Source organism: Cryptomeria japonica, chromosome 7 (assembly GCF_030272615.1).
Source record: "Cryptomeria japonica chromosome 7, Sugi_1.0, whole genome shotgun sequence".
NCBI classification, from domain to species: domain Eukaryota; kingdom Viridiplantae; phylum Streptophyta; class Pinopsida; order Cupressales; family Cupressaceae; genus Cryptomeria; species Cryptomeria japonica.
This window is the reverse complement of record NC_081411.1, coordinates 14,064,662-14,084,846: the sequence shown is the minus strand read 5'-3', so window position 1 is coordinate 14,084,846 and position 20,185 is coordinate 14,064,662. Positions and strand designations below refer to the sequence as shown.

Sequence of the window (20,185 nt, the reverse complement as noted above, 5' to 3'; positions counted from 1 at the left end):
TGCAGATGCCATTTTGAAATTAGGGTATGAAAAATAGCTTAAACACAAATAAATACCTTCTCAAATTCAATCGGATGCTAGGAATCACTTTCAAATCGCTTCAAGATCATTTTTTACTGCTCAATCTTATTTGTCTCACTTTTTTGTTTTTTCTCTTCATTCGTAATGTGAAAAATGAATGATAGAAGTGCCTTTTTATCCACCGAAAACCTAACTTTAAGTTGTAATAAATGCACAACCCTAAAAGCTTTCCAGATACCCTGCTTCTCAAGAATTCATCATCGAATACTCAGATATGCATGTAATCTTCCAGACATCAACTGCACATCTAATATCCATCATCTGAGACCATCCTTGTCCAGTTACAGATCTCTGAAAGGGGGTTTTAAGGATCTGCATGAAAATCTTCTCCCTAAGATATTCTGAACATTTGAATCTTCCTTCTTAACCTACATCTTCTTATTTTTCTCTCTAACTTCTTCAACCTTTGCTTTCACTTTTCATATGATCTATACTAAGAGGGGGGGGGATGTGAATGAGTGTTTTGTAAATTATAATCTTATTAAGTTGATTCTTAAACCAACAGATGCATAAGAATGAAAGTAAAGTGCAGAAACATAAACCAATCAACCAATTTTTTTATGTAGAAACACGGAGAGGGAAAAACCACGGTGAGATTTGAACCCACAATATTATTATACTATGGCCAAGATTATGATAATATTACATAAGGGGAATACACTTGCATTCAGGCACATTGTCGAGTGCTCACTGCTCAAATACAAAAGGGTTGCAACCTGGAGGAAGGCTCACTGCCTTACATATTATTACAATTGATTGCAATAATGAATGAACTGAAGAATAGCATCTGCTAAAGCCACATACTACTTCTAGTAAGGCTCAGATTGACTTCTGCAACTATTTAGCTTATCTGCTCTGTTTGCCTGCTCTGTCATATACCAAAGAAACAAAATCTTCACTCACATTTACCAATCTTCGTACATTCACTCATATAGACTCCTCACACTCATCTCGTCCACCAAAATGCTCAAATGAATTGGTCTTTATATCTGCATCTACAAAATGAATCATTTTCATGTCAGCTTCCAAAAACCGCATAACATGCAACATGAAACGTGTAACCTTAAGTCGGCTAAATCCATCCACAAAACCATATGTGGACCTAAACAAAATGATAAAAATCTTCACACAAGTCGACCCAATTACCTTGAACATGAAAACAATCACCGAAATTGACCCAAAGATTCTACATCACACATTACACCAAAATAGCTTTGCTCTTCTTGAATTATGGGATATTGGACCTTTAATCTCACTCATGAATTAACACCAGATATTAGAATTATACAATAATCTTCCTCGAAGCTTGAATCATTTGCCTCTATTACCGCAACTAAAGTTACACAACCAAAATCAAGATATGCAAACTTTACTCATACTCTACCAGTTACTGTGTTCCACCTTCTAGACTTGTGCCTTATGAACAATATGACTTCCAGTAAATCAAATCTATATACACCGGATATGATTTATGAACTAGGTAGTCGTCAATGAGAACTCCTAAGAATTCCTCATGCATCAATCTTCACCGAAACAGTGTCTCTTTCCAACACTATTTACATGAAGTAATTGTTTGCGAGAGAAGGTGGGGTCCTAGACTAGAGTTCCTAGTTCCAAGTATTATTTATGAGTTGTATTTACATCCTAGTGATAGCAATAAAAGAAGGATTAGTCTACACACACACACACACACACACACACACACACACACATATATATATATATATATATATATATATGCTTGAGTACAAAAGAAAATAATAGTCTGGTTCCATTTATGTGACCAAAGTAGTCACATGAACTAAGCCTTAGCCATGTTATACATATCTATGCATATGTATGTATATACATATATATACATATGTATGTATATACATATGTATGTATATACATATGTATGTATATACATATGTATGTATATACATATATATACATATGTATGTATATACATATATATATGCTTGAGTACAAAATAAAATAATAGTCTGGTTCCATTTATGTGACTAGAGTAGTCACATGAACTAAGCCTTAGCCATGTTATACATATCCAACTAAGACTTCAAACTATGGTAGTTTATCTCTAATATCCCATGCCATAATGTTTCCCATGAGTAAAGACCAAATGTCAATAGCCAATTTGCATTGAAAAATGATATGAACACCATCTTCTTTACAACCACATAAAAGACAAGAGATAGGGATAACACCAATGACAAGCTTGTGGAGGATTAGGAGCCATCCAAAAAAACTTTTCTTTGGCTCTAGTTTGTTAGGCCTATATAGTTGAAACACATTGGAACAATATTTATTTACAATATTCAATTGTCATATATTTATTAACATTTTCAAATATACTATGGTTCTTGGATAAGATTTTGTACTAGCACTATTATAGATCATTGGTTTTCAAGATTGGTTGTTTTACTTTTTCCAGTGTATTAAGAATGACAAAATATGTTCTCTTGTTGGAAGTTGTTAGGTTGTATATAGTTTGTAAGGAAGGCATTTGGAAAATATTATTCAAACATTAATTCTCATTAATAGTTTCTCCAAACATGAATCTTAAAACATTAATGCAACTCATATAAATCTTATAACAATTTAGCAATCAAACAATACGTAAACACACACATATGTACATAATGAACATCAGATATACATACAAACTCAAGATGAGAAAATGATGGTGAGAATAGTTACTTTGATGTACTACCCAAATCCAACCCCACAAAAAAGTGGATCATTTACAATATGCAGTAGGCACCAACCTATCAGAGACACCAATCCCCAACACAAATATCTAAGCACCAACTCAATAGGTAAGACATTAGTCCTACCAAAATACAAAGATAGAATTGTAGAACTTCATGGCTAATGATATAACTTTCACTTGATCTAATCGACCATCAAACACTCTTCCACACAACATATGATCTTCTGATGATGGTGCTCAATGATTAGAATGCAACTTATATTACATCAAATCTGATTGTACAACATTCATTATGACATTCATATAGAAACCCAAATTACATAGCATTCAAGTAACAACTACAACCTAGGACATCTCTTAGACTGCAATATATATGAATTACAATTATAGTTACATTCATTTGTCTGCCCCAAACATACAAACAGTATCGTCAAGTTAGCCACATAAAACTCCTTACCAAATGTGTCCAAACTTGTTATATGTCAGGTCCAAAAGCCCACATGCTACTGCAAAAGAAAGAAAATGCCATGTGGTTCCCAATGTACCCCTGACTACCAATGGTCACCCAAATGCTACATCTAGTAAGCATATGCCATAAGCATTTGCCACATTGAACCAAATAGCAACCTAGTTAATTAACTAGCAAAATATCCATTATGTCACTTCAAACTTTTTGTCCAATAAACATAAATTCGAAAATCTCTAAAATTTGATAAAATATGTGTAGACATACTCTCCTCTCAAACCACAAAACATGACTCACACCATGAAAAAATATGGATTATAAAAAGTTGCAAGAACAAGCTCCCTTTCTAGGTAACTTACCTCAAATATTCAACATCAAACTTTTGGATCACTTACCTTGAAATGAGTACATACAATATGATATAATAAACATTCCACAATAGATATCATCACCATGGCTAGCCATACTACTTCTACAACTCAAAATGGTCCAATATGACATGACAATATTGAACATTCTCCAACTAAAAACATAGCTGATTAAAAACACACACACAACTAATTAACACATTTGACACTCTTTTAGCATCAAAGACAAATCTACTTTGATATCACTGACAATATATGTCCAACAATCTCAATTATTCATTAATTAATATTCATCAAATTATTATATAAATTTTCATCTCTATATAAATTTCATAAATTTAACAAAAAAAGACCCATAAATTTACTAGATTGCACAAACCTTAATGTTGTCTCAAGTTGATAGGCCCACAAAGTAACATTTGTCTTGTAGCAGATTCACTAATGAGATCTTTATGATTAGGCAGATCTGCAGTAACTAAAATGTCTGTTGAGCCACTCTATTTCTTGGTAAAACCTTTGTTTTTGATTGAGGAAAAAATAGGTTTTGAGAGGACCCGAAACCCCTAACAACGGGTTTTGAAGGGACCCGAAACCCTCAGATTTTACCAGGATCTAGAACCCACAACACTATGCTGCCAAATGATACAAATAATGAAAATCAGCAGCCCAAACACAGCTAGACTGACAAATGTCAGTCAAACACCAGCACGGTCACAAGCAAAAAGAGCCAGCCAAATAATCAAAAGATAGACATTACAATATAGGTTGGTAATATCAGCAAGGTTACAGCCTCAATCTGTAGCTCATAAAAATAGAGGATGAGGGTGTAATAGATGAAGGTGTAATAGGCACCCTCAACCATTCAACAGGAATTTTTTCGGTTCCCTTAACCTTTGACAAAAGCTCCAAACAGCTAAAAACTAGCCCAGTCCTTAACCAAAAATAGCCATAGTCTATACTGGGCCCTTGAAAACTGTTAGCCACAAGTAAACATTAAGAACTTAGCAAAAACATGGGGGTTTTGAAGGCTCCCCTAACCTTTTGGTAAAAACTTTGTTAGATCCACATTTTCTATTTATTAAAAAGGTCAAATCAGTAAAAATTCTGAAATCAATTTGTCTATCCACGCTACATTTCTTTGTAATTTATCAATATTCCAAGTAATATCCATTATTTTCTACAGGCCTATCAATAAACTACAGATTTCTTACAAACTGCTCTTGATTGGATCTGAATTGGATTGCTGACTGAACGTTGTTGCTGTCAGTAGGGAGGACTATCTCAGTCATGTTTTTAATTTTAAACTTCTTTTATTTCAATACTTTTTTTATATATCTTTTTTGAGTGAACTTATTATACATTAAAAATCATGTTAAAATGAATGGATCCTTGATCTGTTAAAGTTGAATTGTTCAGAGAGAAGTCTTGCTTAATGTAAACAACTTTGATTGAATGGATACACTCAGCCTGATCGATTCCATATTAGCTATTTAAAACAATTCTGCATGTTTCATATAAAACCCTCAAACCAAAATGTCATTACAAAACAGGGAACTAATTCTTTTTTAACCCTAAGTGCAATAACTTTGATTTTTATGTGGACGAATACACAATGTTTCCCAAATCGATGAAATGCTTTATCATGCCTTTGTGGATTTGGAATCTGGGTCTTTTCTTTGAAAGTCTCTATCATCTTAGATTGAGTTTTGTTCAACTTCGGCAGCTCGTTTGAAGGTTCAATGTTTTTTTTTTTGATCGATAAAGGCAGAGCCAGATTATATTATGAATATATAGAATTTACAGAGCAACAGTTTTAGCAGAGTCCCAAAAAGTGCATCCAATTCCTTCTTTTAGGAGAGAAGGAATACAAGCAAACACTCCATATGAAAGTCTAAGAAAACCCTTGAAAAAGAGATTGAAGTCTAAATGACAGAAGCTTACTGCCCTGTTTACAGAGATTATAGCGGAGTAAACAAAAAAACGTTCAAGAGACATAATTATAACGGAGTAAACAAAAAAACGTTTGAGAGACATAACAAAAAACATAAAGGAGCTAGAGGTTTACAGAGATTATCAATCAGTGGGAAATACTATTTTCGCTTAGCAATTTCATTTTTACTTTGCAAATTTATAAAGAATTGCACATAATCACTAAAAGCATATGCATTATCTTTGATAAAGAACAGCAGAAGCTTCACTCTGTTTCATTTCAGATTACAGGGTAACAAGTGCTCACAATCCAATACTGCAAAAAGAAGAAATATGTTTCTCACTAACTATTTGATCCACATTGAGTACTAGATTCATGTTTTATATATGTATCTGCCAAGAGTTTTCCTAGTTTCACCTGAGACTTTGTTGTTAGGTGAAGTTTGTCTTCCTTAAGCACAAGGCCATTGGCATCAACACAGTAGACATTGTGAATGCTCACACCCAACTGTGCTTTCCTAATCTTCTGCACAGGTTCACTATATGGAGGGTCACCCATGGTTATAGCAACCTATCAGAGCAAAACAATGAGAATTATGAGATCACTAAGAAAATCAGTGTTTGTGCATTAATTAAGCCAATCATCAATGCTTTCAGTTTACCTGAATGAAAAGTAGATCAGGTTGTTGCAAATCAGAACGGATATCATATATAAGTCTCTCAAGATTTTGTCTATAACTATCAGCAGTTTCCTCAGAGTTGGCATCACTTTCACCCTGATACCATAAAAGAGCCCTTAAAGCATTAGAGCTTCCAGTGTTGTATCCAAGAGCTACCTTTGTTCTGTTAATCATGTTTGTGTAAAGGAAGCTCCCCTTCTCCCATTCTTTGATAGCAGTCCCACCAATGGCACAGGGAACTAGACCAACATGATAGCTCTGATCTCCACATTCCTTATGCTGCTTCAACAATCTGTTTGCAAAAGCCATGCCAGGACCCACTCCACACACTTTTTCTGGCATACAGCTATCTTATCTCTTCAGTGTCAATTAAAATAGAAGCTAGAGACTCAAATTATCAACCTCATAATAAAGAGTATTAGAAACAGACGACCAGATCGAGACTATTAGCTAGTATGAGACAACGTTCAGGACCTGGTTGAGTTGGACTGTAAATGAGTTTGTGGGTTATATTGTTTCGAACTAAATCTATGAATGCTGAAATAGAAGTACCAAATGCTTACTTGTATCAATGTCTTTATGCAGGGGCTCTTGAGCTTCAACCCATTTCTCCTCTGCAGTGAATCTGAGGATTGAAGGGTGTGGTTTGCATTGATGAGGGACAAATCCATCCCATTTGGTACCCTCAACTCCTCCTCTGCCTGACATATTGCTTTGACCTGACAGTATGAAAACATCCAATCTAGTTTCTGGATCCTGCCCATCTGTGAAAATACTTACATTTACTGCCAATATGAGATAAAGTGTCAAGTTCGAGCACTGAATATTTTTACGGGGATATCTTCCCATAATTTTCTCAAGCGGGCTATGAACTTTGTTATTGAGATTTTTTTTTAATGGGGTACGAAATCCATGTTGTAAGCTGTCCCTCTTTTTGGGGGGACCGGTGAAACAAGGAGAAGCTCTTTCGTAGGTACATGTAACATTGGATTCTTAGAAAACCAATAGTGCCTCTGACAAATAAAACAGTTGTAGATAGCACAGTGCATTGGATTCTTAAAAACAACGCACTCTCTGTAAAGAAAACGTTCAATTGTATGTCGTATCTAAATTTCAAATGCGTGCAGAATGTGCATAAGGTGTAGGTCCTGTCATAGATTAGTCCAAAAGAAAGTCTTATTTGAAGGTGTGAACAAGGAAAAGAGAGAAAATAAGTAAATAAAAAGACTGAATACATAAAGGAATCTTAACATCGTGCCTTGCTTTTTCCCCACCTCCATTTGAGAATGAAGAGGGTCACCTCTAGTAACCTCTCGTTGTACACATTTGTAGATGGGTTCAAGATGTATGATTCTATAATTTTGGAAATGTGATTGTTTTAAGTATCGATAGCATAACATTAACATTTGCTGGATTATCGATTTGGCATCATGATTTTGCATCAAGACTTGTGTATTGAAATTAATGAATTCTGTGTCGAGTTTATACCCTTTTTTTTTGGCACGGATAAAAGGATGGTTTAGATTTGATTTTGGATTATGTGTTAATTCACATTGATTAAGGAGTGTATGTAGAGAGGTGGCAAGCATTCATAAGGTGTCAATTTTTATTTTTTTATTTTATGAATTTTGAAACAAATAAAATTGATCAATAATTTAGAGTTAATTAATTTTACGAATAAGTTAACTAATTGCATGACTAAGTTAACTAATTATATGATTAAGTGATTTTAAATAATTAGCTAACTAATTGAGGTGAATTTATTTTTTTTTTTTGTATTAAATATCGAGAGTCCAAAAAACCTTAAGCGTAGAGTTTATACAAAACTAGTGAGCGGGGGGCAGGGCCACCACCGCCAAACTGAACAACTAGAGAAAGGATTATATACAATTATCGCTCTAGCCAAAAAGAGGGGACATAACAAAATAGTTCAGTATTGGAGGATCTCATCCTGATCCTCTAGCCATGTAGTCCAGCCTTGTTCTCCTTCCATCCAAACCACCTTCTTTCTTGCTAGGATCTGGGAGCACATCTCAATCCTGTTGAAGGGGGGAGGCATGCTGTCCTGTAGATCCTTTATCAGCTTCTTCACTACTTTGTCAAAAGAGGTCTGGTTCTCTGCGATTCTAGCCCATTCGTACCCATTTTGCATCTCATGAACAAACATGGTTGCTCTGCCATCTTTTAGGAATCGCAGTAGCTTGTTTCTCTCGAGGTTCATCATAGAACAAACCTGCACAACAATTTTGTAATGTGTGAGTTTTTTGAAAAACTCAGTACGTTCCCTTGTAATGCCTTGGAACTTCTCCTCATTTCTAAGTTTCCAAATAAACCAGAGAATGTAAGAAGATAAGATTTGCCAAACAAGATTAGTATCATTCTGTAGTCCATGAATAAAACCAGTAACAATATAATCTTTATAGAAGGTAAAAATTTAGAATTAAATTAACTATTTATAGATCTTGTAACGTGAATATTTGGCAAAAAATGATATTTTATTCCTCTAAATAAATGGAAAAAAATAATTCAACTTAATTAATAATAAGAAATATTTATTTGAATAATAATGAATTGAATATGAAAGAAATAATGAAATATTAGGAAGTCAAATAATGCCCCCTTAATAGGTTAAAATTAAGGGTGATGATACTCATAATGGATGCATGACTATGATTTGTGATTTATTTGGATAATAGTTTAAGAAAACATACAAATAATGATTATTTTCAAAGTAATTTGTAGAGAGAAACATTATTTAATACAAAAATATATCCTATGCACCAAGGGGTAAGTGCACCAAGAGTGATACCAAAAGGAGGTATTAATATGTCTTTGTAATTTTTTCTCTACGAGAAACAAAAGATAACTACAAAAGAACTATACTGCTTTGAATCTATTTTCTAAGCTATTATTTTTTAGAATGGTAGAGATTAAGAGTTTCAAAAGTTGAATCCACACAAAGTGGTCTTATTTTTATTAGAAAAATATAACATAGATTTTTTTTAGAATTTCAAAAATCTCTACACTAACAAATTAGCTTATACAATGTAGTTATGCATGGATTTTTTATTATACTTTTTAGTGAATATAAAAATTTTACTATTTTTTTAAGTTGACACATCTTGAAAGACAAAAATTTGAGCATGCTCCACCCTATTTTTTTTGAAAGCTGATTGAATTTTTTTTTAAAAATCAATGTGTAGAATGGATTCTAGTTTATAAAAAATTAATTTATTTCAAAATTTGATAAATGAGTAAAAGATTATACCCAAATACCACAAGTTGGTTTTTGACAAAAAAGACACTAAAAAAAAGAAATTAAAGATGAAAACCTTAACCTAAGCAAAACATGAAAAAAATATGGTTAGATAGCCAAGAGATAGCTTAACATCAGCATAGTATTTTTTGAAATCTTCTTTGAAACACATGCAAACCTAATCGAGAGGTTGACAAAAAACATTTGAGTTTTTTTCTCTTTTCATTAGAACACATTTTTTGCATGAAATGGTCATCCAACCCTTTGGGTCGGATGCTCAAAGAAAATCTAACCCAAAGGGTTGTAGTTTACCAATACAAAACATCTGGCAACCGCCATGTTGCTTGCTCCAATATATGGTCTTGAGGTTTCCTAAATGTATGCCACTCTTTATGTTCAAAACCATCAAGGTGTTCGCCATCTTGACAAAGGATCACCTCTACTAATATAATCACTTCTTGTACTTTAGTCTATAGTAGGCCTAGGTGGGTGAGCCTATTTTGTACTCTTGGTAATTGGTAAAAATACAAGTGATGATTGGAGATAAATCTCATATCTTGAGACAAGAGGATACAAGTTTTGGCATGTAAATGTGTAGCTCTTGTAAACTTTCATGCTTAAATGAGATAATGCGAATGAAAGATATTATAAAAACTTAAAAGGGAAAAGGTCTATGAATGAGCTTTATTAGATTATCTAGTGACCGAGAAATCTTCCAAGTTAGGTAATGGTACCTAAAATTAGGCTACAGAGTCACATATCATGCATTTTATATTTTAATGTTATTACACAATCTTCATGACTTATGCATTTCTACCAATTTGTGATATAAAGACCTACATTAGCCTATTGTGCTACTTATTATTTCATATATAGACATAATAATTTCATTATCTTCATGCAAGAATTTACAACAATCCTTGAATGGACCACAAATAAATAGACAACTTAAATAATTAATGTGTTTAAAGAGCCAAAATAATGTGGATTACTCAATTCATCTAAATTACTTGACTCTAAAACCATTACATCCAAACATCGATATAATTGCATAAAAGTATTTATTCATATATATACTACAAATAAAGTTACAAGAATATTAAAACATAGTGGCTGAAAGATTAATAACCTCCACATGCTTACAAAGTAGTCACCCCTCGTGTTGAGGGACCAGACCGTGACAATAAACCCAAAAAATAAAAACTCGAGCCAACAAAACAAAATCTACTATTGAAACAAATCTATAAAACTTTATTTTATTGTTGATGCATAATTCAAATAAAAAATTACTTTATCTAAATCAAAACCTAACCCAACATAGGTTGACAAATAAGCAAGAAAGTAGATCTACAAATAAAACATTGCATCTATGATGTGTGCATGTTATTCCCTTGTATAAAAAAGACAAAAGTAGATTTACAAATATTCTTTCTCATCATTTTGCCTTCCCATGTGCACTTCCTTTTCCTTTTACTTAAATATGTCCTTTTCCCATCAATAGCTTGATTTTCTCATTGAATTTTTTTCAATTTGAGTAAAACCTATTAAAATTTGAGAAAATAGATTTAAACCAGAATCAAATTGAAAGAGTTAGAACAAAATATTGGAAATAAAATGGACATAATAACAATACTAGAGAAACTTGATGTGAATGCTCAATGACAGAATATAATCAAGAGAAATCTCCTAATATCCAATATGAAAATACAAGCAAGGTATCATGTTTATATAGACTCAAATGAGGGGTGGAGGTGGCAATACCAGCCAATGAGGAGAGACCACCATGATGGTCTAAATATAGTAAATGCACCTCCTCATAGCATGTCGACACCTCAATACCCACTTATCTTAAGTAAAAATGCTTTATTAACCTAAGCAAGCTTAATTAAAGTGTAGGAAAAACCTAGGAAAAAGGAAAATAAAAACCTACACTAACACCCCCCCCCCCCTTAAGCATAGCTTAGGTGGGTGAAAATATGGGTCCCGACAAATGAAACTTGATGAGGTACCCACGTACATAGTCTTCCCCCCCAACAAAGAAGAAGCTCCCCCCAACAAATGAGAGTATACCCCCCAAGAATAGAGAGAGAGAGAGAGAGAGAGAGAGAGAGAGAGAGAGAGAGAGAAGGAACTAAGAAGCCCCCCAACAAAAGAGAACAATTGTCGCACCCCAAGCAGAGCTCTTAAATGAATGAACTTGCTCTCAGTGAAGGGTTTGGTGAAGATGTTTATAGTTTGATCTGATGTCGGAAAGTAATGAAGATCAAGAACTTTCTCATGAATTAGCTCCCGAATGTAGTGCATGTGAATCTCAATGTGATTGGTCCATTGATGATGGACCAAATTGCGAGAAATCTGAATAGCAATCTAGTTCTCACAAAAGATGACTGTAGGCTTTCAAAAGGAAATGCCAAACTCAGTGAGAATGTTCTGAAGCCAAATGGCCTCAGTAGCAGCATTAACTGCTCCTCAATACTCAACCTCACTAGATGAAAGAGCAATAGCAGATTGTTTCTTGCTCGACCAAGAAACTGGACCAGAACCAAGAGAGAAGCAATACCCTAAAGTGGACTTGCGATCCTGAGAATCACCTACCAAATCTGAATTTGTATATCCCACCAAGTCAATATCCACGCCCGTTGTATAATGAATCCCATAACTATGAGTACCTTGTACATAGTGAAGAATCCAGTTAGTTGCTTTCCAATGCAATTCATGTGGCTCCTGCATGAGCCTGGAGCAAGGAACGCTGCATATGAAATATCAGGCCTCGTGTGAGTCAAATATATGAGGCTTCCAACTAATTAACGATACAAGGTAGAATCTGCTAAGGGTGAAGAACAAGAAGCCTCAAGTTTAACTCCTGACAGAAATGGAGTCGGTGTAGGCTTATAGTCAGCCATGCAAAATCTTGAGACCATATCAAGACTATACTTAGGTTGTCCAATGAAGATACTAGAAGGCGATTGAGTGATCTCAATCCCTAAGAAGTAATAGAGTAGGCCTAAGTCAGACATCAAGAAATGATCATGAAGGGTAGTTTTGACTGCCTTGATACGGGATGAGTGACTCCCAGTGATCAACAAGTCATCAACATAGAGAACAAGGAAGGTGAGAGTATCATCCTATTGTAAAATATACACATTTGGATAAGAATGGCACTGAGTGAACCCAACTGACAGAAGGAAGGAGTCCATATTGACATACCAGGAATTAGGGGTCTATTTAAGGCCATAGAGAGACTTCTGAAGGTGACACACAAGTGAAGGATCCTAGACTGACCCCTGTGGCTGCTCCATATATATCTCTTCCTCAAGGTCACCGTGAAGAAAATAAATCTTCACATCCATCCGATGAACTTCCCAATGATGGGCTACAGCAATAGCAAGGACAAGTCAGATGGAATTCATCTTGGCAACTGGTGCAAAAGTCTAAGAGTAGTCAATCCCAGCAACTTGGGAAAATCCTTTGGTGACCAGGCACTTGCCTTATGCTTATCAACCAGCCCATCTGTAACAAATTATGTTCGGTGGATCCACTTGCAATGAACAAGTTTCCTTCCCTTAGGAAGAGGGACTAAATCCCAAGTATGGTTATTCTCCACTTGGAATTGAACTCCTCTTACATTACAACATCCCACTCAGGAACACCTGAAGCTTCTCAAAAGGATTGTGGATCTACAGTTGTAGTAAAGAAGAGATGTGGAGCATGCTGAAGTTGAGACCTTATTCTTCTCTCATCTGAAGGATCACCAACCCAATCACCTACTGACTCCAATGTCTGACGAGCCCAAAGAGGCCCAGTAGTTGGAGAATGAGGAGAATGAGGAGAATCTAGAAAAGAATCATCGCCGTTTGAATGATTACCAAGAGAGGAGGAAGATAAATCCTCATCATCGTCATCTAAAGTGGAGGAAGAAGATTCTTCAAAAGGATAAGGAGGATAAAAATCATCGAAAGAACTATCATCATGAAGTCTCAATGTCTCCATAAAAATGAAAGATGGAGAAGTGGCAGAAGAAGAACTAAAAGTATACTCCTCAAAATGAACACTCCTCTCAATCAAAAGCTTGTGTATGGTTTGATGGAGAAGCTTGTAGCCTTTGACACCATCTGGATACCCAACAAATATGCAAGGCTTGCTCTGTGGATCCATAGCCATGCGTTTCTCTGCTGGAATGTGGGCCCATCTCAGTGATTGTTGGTTTCTCTGCTTCAACATGTACCTCTGCCTCAATGTGTTTTTCTACCTCTATGTGTACTTCTGTCTCAATAAGTTTCTCTATCGGTTTCTCTGTGTGATCAACTATCGGTGTCTTTGTCTTAGTATATTTCACTGTATCAGCCTCTATACCTTCAGTATTGTTACCAGTATCCAAAGGTTGCTCAGTTTGCTCAGCCGGTAATGATTGCTCTGTCGGGATCTCAACCTCAACAGTCTCAGTCGGTTGCTCAGTAATGTTTCTACTTTCAGCAATATTATTTTGTACCTCTGTGTTGTCCTTGTCCACAACAATGTTCACTTCTTGAGTATCAACATTCATGGTAAATAGAATTTTTGATTCAGAGTTAGTGTCATCATGTGTTATGCCTACACTGTCAGTAGCTGGTGGATCATTGGTATGTACCAGTGCAGTGTCCAATGGTGGTGGTGATTTCTCGGTTATCTTGATATTTGGTATTCCACCAACTTTACCTTCCCCTTTGTCCTTATCCTTCTGATATACCTTGAATGTTTTCTTAGGTCTGTTCAATTATTCCTGTTTTTCTTTTTCTACAAAAAAGATATCCCATTTATCAGCCGTTTCCACTGAAATTTCATTAACTCTACCTGCCATTAAGCTCACTTGCCGGTGACCAATAGCAAAAATAGATCTGTTAGCTTCACAAATCAGATCATCAATTTCTTCTCTAGAGTTAACAGGATGTACAATTAAAAGTTTTTCAACCTTAAGTTTCTTATCTAGTTCTATCACTGCTACTCTTTTTGCATCTAGTCTCCTATACAGTTCACTAGGTAAGTCATCCACAACTTCAATTAAGATTTCTTGTATATGTCCAAATGTAAGATAATGTTGTCTTCAATACTTTCCTTTTCTGAATCACTGAATGTGTCATACAACCTACTCACATTTGCCAAGTTACCATCATCGGTTATTTCATTTAACAAATCATCTAATGAAAGAATGACTGGTTTCTGTTTCTTCTTCGGAGTTAGTTTCTTTGCCGGTTGTCTTACCGCCTGTTGTTTCTTCCTCAAAGACCTTGTTCTTTTGGGTGAAGGAGAGGGTACCAGTGAAGGTTTTCTCTTCCTTTCTACTCTTTTGAATTTTGCAGGCTTGCCATTGTCAGTTTTAGAAGATGAGCCAACCGGTGAAATTTGTGCCTCTGGTTGCAATCCTTCAAGCTCACTAGCCGTTAATCTAGTAAAGTTTATAATGTTTTCTTTGATTTTCTTTACTTTCTTTGAAGCATCTCTAATGCATTTTTCTCTTTTCTTCCTTTTCTTTAAAGTTTCAACACTCTTTTCAATAGTTTCAGCACTACCAAAATATCTGCTTCATCAATCTGCTTCTGATACCAGTATTCTTCCATTATCTTTATCCTCAATATGTCAAGCTTCACTCCAAAGGAATATGGATCTAATACCAATTGTTAGTCCCAACCGGTGCTGAGAGGGGGGGAGTGAATCAACACTTTACCAGTTTTAATCAATTGAAACTTTTAACTCAAGTTTTTACTAACTTAACATTCATGAATATAAATAACCAATGCAGTAGAATAAGCATGAATGAAAATATACATAGTGACACCAATATTTATCTCGTGGAAACCCAAATGGGAGAAAACCACGGTGTGAGTAGGAACTCAAAAAAATTATACTCTTCTAGAGTACGCCTGATGAGGAGCCATCCCTGTTAGGAGATTACAAGGACACTATTAGGTGCCACCCTTTTAGGGGATTTTGTCTAAGGCCTATTAGTGCCTTTACCCTATTAAAGGTATCCTTGTCAAAGGTCTTAAGATCATCAATTAAGATGACACCCTGTTAAGGGATTTTTATCATGGGACCTATTAGAGTCCACCCTAATAAGGGATTTTTGTTGCAATGATTAGAAAGAAATAGAAGAATGATTTGCTAGAGTAGCTACCGATAGCTTGATCAGATCACACTATAAAACAAACTCTATGTTCACCTATTGTATCTTCTCTGCACACCACCAGTTTCCTGCTTATACATTCAGCTTTGCACTCTGTCGGTTCTCTATCCTTCAGCTCTGAAATTATGTCAGTCCTCTGGCCTTCGACTCTTTACTATGTTTTTCTCCCCCTATGTTCACACTTTCTCACCACACTGCCTGCATGAGAAACAACCTTACCAAAATGAATTAAGGGAATTTAATATCCTTTGGATATGTCACCAAATTTTCCCTTCAAAATATTCTATTCAAAATTCTATTACCATGCCATAAATCACTCTCCACAAATCGTTCCAGGAATCTCTACCAGAACATTCGTTCATGCCGATAAGTCTGCTTGTTGACTATAGAAGACTGCCGATTTAATTGGATGTTAACTAAACGTTACCAGTCAGTCGGTTACAGACTCTACTGGTGTACCAATCAAAATCTACTTACTGATTACCTTTCGTATACTGATGTTCCGGTCTACTCTCTACTTACCAGTTGACCTCTTTTGAGCCGGTCTATTCGCTGCTTTCCAGTTGTCCTCTTGTGTGCCGATCTACTCACTGCTTAGCCTGTGTACACACTGCTTAGCCGATTAACCACTGTATATTGGTCAAGTTATTGCACATAAACTGTGAGGACTTGGGAAATAATGTTGCCAACAATGAAAACCATATCATTCACCAGTCATACAAAATGTACCAGAATGCCAACAAACTCCCCTTTGGCATTGGTGGCAAATACTCCAAAACACTACAAAAGTCGTGTCAGTTCTGGCCCCTGTTACTCACACTGTACAAGACTCCAAAACTCCCCCTTTTTCCATCAATGGAAAATAATATACAAAAGGACTTCTTTTGTTTAAAGTAAAGCAAAACGATCCTTGAAATTTTCTTTAGCTACTTTCAAGGAGGATTCCCATGAATATTTTACCTATTTCATGGTGGTCAAGTGGCCATGCATCACTGCAATCAAAACCTCCATACCATCAACTGTTTTACAGTCAGGTTCATTTATGAGGTGGTCAACCTCTTTAATGTTCATTTGCATGAAGTCAATAATTGGTGCCATGTAGCATTGCAATTCTAACAAACTAAGACCTCATTTGTCCTCTTCTTCTTTCAACCTTTAGATTTCCTGATTGATTTATTTGACCTTGCCAATGAAAGTTGATGCTGAACTGGTGAGAGGATCAAAAGAACTTATCAAATCTTGAATTTCTTTTCGAGCCTAATTTCTTTTGTCTTCAAGATCTCTAATGAAGTCTATAAAACTTGAAGATTTAACCAGTAAATGACCAATTTCCTGAAGTATATTTTTGACTTTTTATGTTAGGGTAGAGGGAAAATTTTCCAACTGATATTTGTTCCATTAAATTATCTCCTCTCTTTGATTCATATTGCCTTACTACAACATTCTCTAGTCGGTAGCCTCTAAACTGATTGATCAGGATTAAATTGGGAAAATATTGAAATCTAATTTTTCCAAAATTTTATATGTTTTAGTAAATTGCAATTTTGAGGGTCTTCGGTGCAGTTCTGGACAAATATGGTGCTGTTTTCAAAATTTGGTTCTAGATTATTTGAATACCTTTCCAACGCATCAAACGGTTTGTAATTCGGAGCTAGGATGAGAAAGTTATGCCTTCTCAAAGTGGACTGAAATTTTATATTTAGTTTTTTTTATAATTTTGATAGTTTTAATAGTTTAATTGTAATAAACATTATGATGACTCTTCATTTCAATTCCAAGGGATTTGTGTGACCCTTGGGATACATTCGACTTGTATAAACTCCAATTTTGAATAGAATGGAGACAGTTTTTGGTTTGCAATCTTCTTATTGTCAATTTTTGTGTTGAAATCTACAATACCGCAGGTATCACACTAGGTATTGTAATCTGGTTTTCATAAATCAGATCAGTGGTATTAGAGCGGGAACACTCCTTTATGCCAATTTACACAAGGTCTTCCTACCAAAGATTAGGATTGGATACACAAGATTTGTCAAAATACCCACCTTTGAGACGCACACAATCGAAGATGTCAGACAATGATGTTAAGAAGTTGGTTGAGGAAGCTTTAAATAAGCAACGAGAGGAGATGATGAGTCAATTTTCATACCTCCTACAGAAGCAAAAACCCTCTGAATCTGAAACACCATTTCGTGGAAATACCCCTTTCAAAGTGCAGGTCAATTTCGACATCCCAAATTTTGAAGGAAAGGTCGATGCTGAAGCTGTTGATAACTGGTTATCAAAGTTGGATAGGTACTTTTCTGTAAATAATTTCTCAGATGCTGAAAAGATAACATTTGCTCTCCTCAATGCTGAAACCCATGTGAAATTAGAATGGGAAACCAAAGTAGCAAATAAAGAACAAGAATCAGTTGCTGAAGATGGTTTTATACTATCTCTTGATAAGAAGCCCACATGGGGAGAATTTGTGGAATATATAAAAGAAGCCTACCTCCCGGAGGATGTATATGAACAAAAATACATAGAATGGCAGCTTCTTTGCCAAAGGAGGGATCAGTCTGTGCAAGATTACACCAATACTGTAGCGTCGTAAATTGTACGCACTTGCTAGGGTGGTATAATTTCACACCTAGTTTAGCACCCGCCTTAGTGCATTTTACATTCTGCATTGCATTTCTCCTTAAGCACTTAATTAATCAAATTAATTAGGTCTAAGGTCCTATTTCATCATTCTCTACATCATAAAATTGGGCCCTTTTCACTAAAGCGCGCCCTTTGCATTTTATTCCTCCAATACACCACTTAATCAAAAACCCTAATTAAGTCCTATCTCGAACTTGGGGGCTTGGTTTCGGGGTCAAAACATCTCGAAATCACCTGTAACTTCGGGATTCTCTCTAAAATCATCATATCCGACGGCCCTGAAAATTTGGTGAAAAGTTGTCGGGACCGTGGCGCCCGGAGTGCAACATGGTCCCGGACATTTTTCCCGAAATTTTAGGAGCGCGATCCAATCATAAAATAAAGCTTAACCCCAAGAAATTGGCGGGATATTCAATCTCTAGGTCGGCCAAAATACGAATTTACAACCTAGGGTTTCATACATAAAAGCTCTCTTTCCTCATTTGAAGGGATCCGATTTTTGTTTCCAGGAACTTCATATGCAGCGAAAGGGCAGATCTTTGAAGACTTCAACATCTTACAACATCTTTCTATCAAGCATTTATCAAATTCATTCATCCACTTAGGGCTTGGAAGACATTGAAGAACAATAGGAGATTACCGACTGAAGATTGGCTTGTACTCCTCCCTTGAGGGTTGGGTGGAAATCACCGAAGCGGGGGTTTGAATAAGGCAAAACCCTATATAGCCACCCATACACCCTTTTCCAGATATCACTGTAGGTTTCGGGATTCAGACGACGCCGCAGGATACAGATCCGGAGAAAGAAGGTTGAGACAGCACTCTGTATCAAATTGCAGAGCAGAAGACTGGGATAGGGGCGCTGGGCACCCTGGTCCTGCCAGGACAGTGGTGCTGGGCGCCCTGGTCCCTGGGACAGAGGCGCTGGGTGCCCTGGTCCTCCAGACAGACAGTTTGCAGACAGCTTTCCGACAGTGTTCCAGAGTGCAGAACAGCAGTTTCCGGTGCAGTTTTCAGGACAGTGGCGCTCGCGCCCCCATCCCGAACATTTTCAGTCCGATTTTGACTCCGGGTACACATCTGTATTCTTATTTCATCCTTGTATTTATAGCTGTTCATTGTTTAATCTCAATTCTGCAATCTTGATATTAGTTCATACTTGCATTTTGAGATTAGGGTTTGAACTTGCATTACTTGATCTTACAATTTCAACAAGGGAATAGAAATCCTAATAGATATCCTGTGGCTCTCTCTTTCACAAAAAGAAGTAGCCAATTGCGCGATATCTCTAGGCTCTTTCGTATTCCGTAATGTGTGTCAAAAGGTAGGATTAGGGCATGTTAACCTAGTCTCGCTTTTTCCCCCGCACATTTTGGTGAACCCGACGTGAATCTATCATTGCTTCCTCTTGCATTACATTTGTTAGATCTAGATCTAGATTTAGTGTGTTTTCATTTCATTTTCATTAAAGAAAAAAAAAAAAGTGTGTTTCTTTGCATTGTGTGTTTAAATTTTATGCAATCTTTTCAAAATGTCAGATTTTTATTTGCAAAATGTTCATGCTTTTGATGATTATTATGAGTATAGCCAAGATGAATTAGATGAAGCTTTAGATGAGTTTTTAAACCCTAAAGATGCCAAACCTTCATTTTACCAAAAACTCATAAACCTTGTTACTATGCCATTTAGGTGTGATGAGAAAGATAAGTCAAATGATTCCTCTCAAGGATACATTCCTATCAACTCTTCCCCTGAATCTAGTAACATGGTTGTTTTCAATAATCCCCTCTATGAGGAGACGTCTCCTTTTGAATCAAAAGACAAACCTTTTAACCGATATGATCATGCTTTGTTGGATGATGCTCTTGATGACTTTGTGGCTTTAT

At 35.8% G+C, this 20,185-nt stretch overlaps 1 protein-coding gene across 4 annotated transcripts; it reads right to left on the bottom strand.

Annotated features, from left to right (window-relative positions):
- Positions 1–692: 692 nt before the first annotated feature.
- On the bottom strand, positions 693–7,189 carry LOC131030839 (probable carbohydrate esterase At4g34215). 4 transcript variants are annotated; one of them, XM_057961766.2, is made up of 4 exons: positions 6,801–7,187; positions 6,220–6,572; positions 5,976–6,128; positions 693–1,076 (listed from the first exon to the last, which is right to left on the bottom strand). In XM_057961766.2, the coding sequence occupies exons 1-4, from the start codon at positions 7,084–7,086 to the stop codon at positions 1,065–1,067; spliced, it is 804 nt and encodes a 267-aa protein (XP_057817749.2). In that variant the 5' UTR covers positions 7,087–7,187; the 3' UTR covers positions 693–1,064. The 4 variants fall into 4 exon arrangements, with proteins under 4 accessions (XP_057817749.2, XP_057817750.2, XP_057817748.2 ...); XM_057961767.2 differs by having other exon boundaries at positions 693–1,070; XM_057961765.2 differs by lacking the exon at positions 693–1,076 and adding an exon at positions 2,697–4,601 and having other exon boundaries at positions 6,801–7,189.
- Positions 7,190–20,185: the final 12,996 nt, after the last annotated feature.

Bases quoted from the DNA above. Each gene is read 5' to 3' on its own strand.
- LOC131030839 (XM_057961764.2), bottom strand. From the start codon at position 7,086: ATGGGAAGATATCCCCGTAAAAATATTCAGTGCTCGAACTTGACACTT. The intron at 6,573-6,800 runs GTAAGCATTTGG...GCTGTATGCCAG, and splicing joins GCATAAAGACATTGATACAA to AAAAAGTGTGTGGAGTGGGT. The intron at 6,129-6,219 runs GTAAACTGAAAG...TTGCTCTGATAG, and splicing joins CTGATCTACTTTTCATTCAG to GTTGCTATAACCATGGGTGA.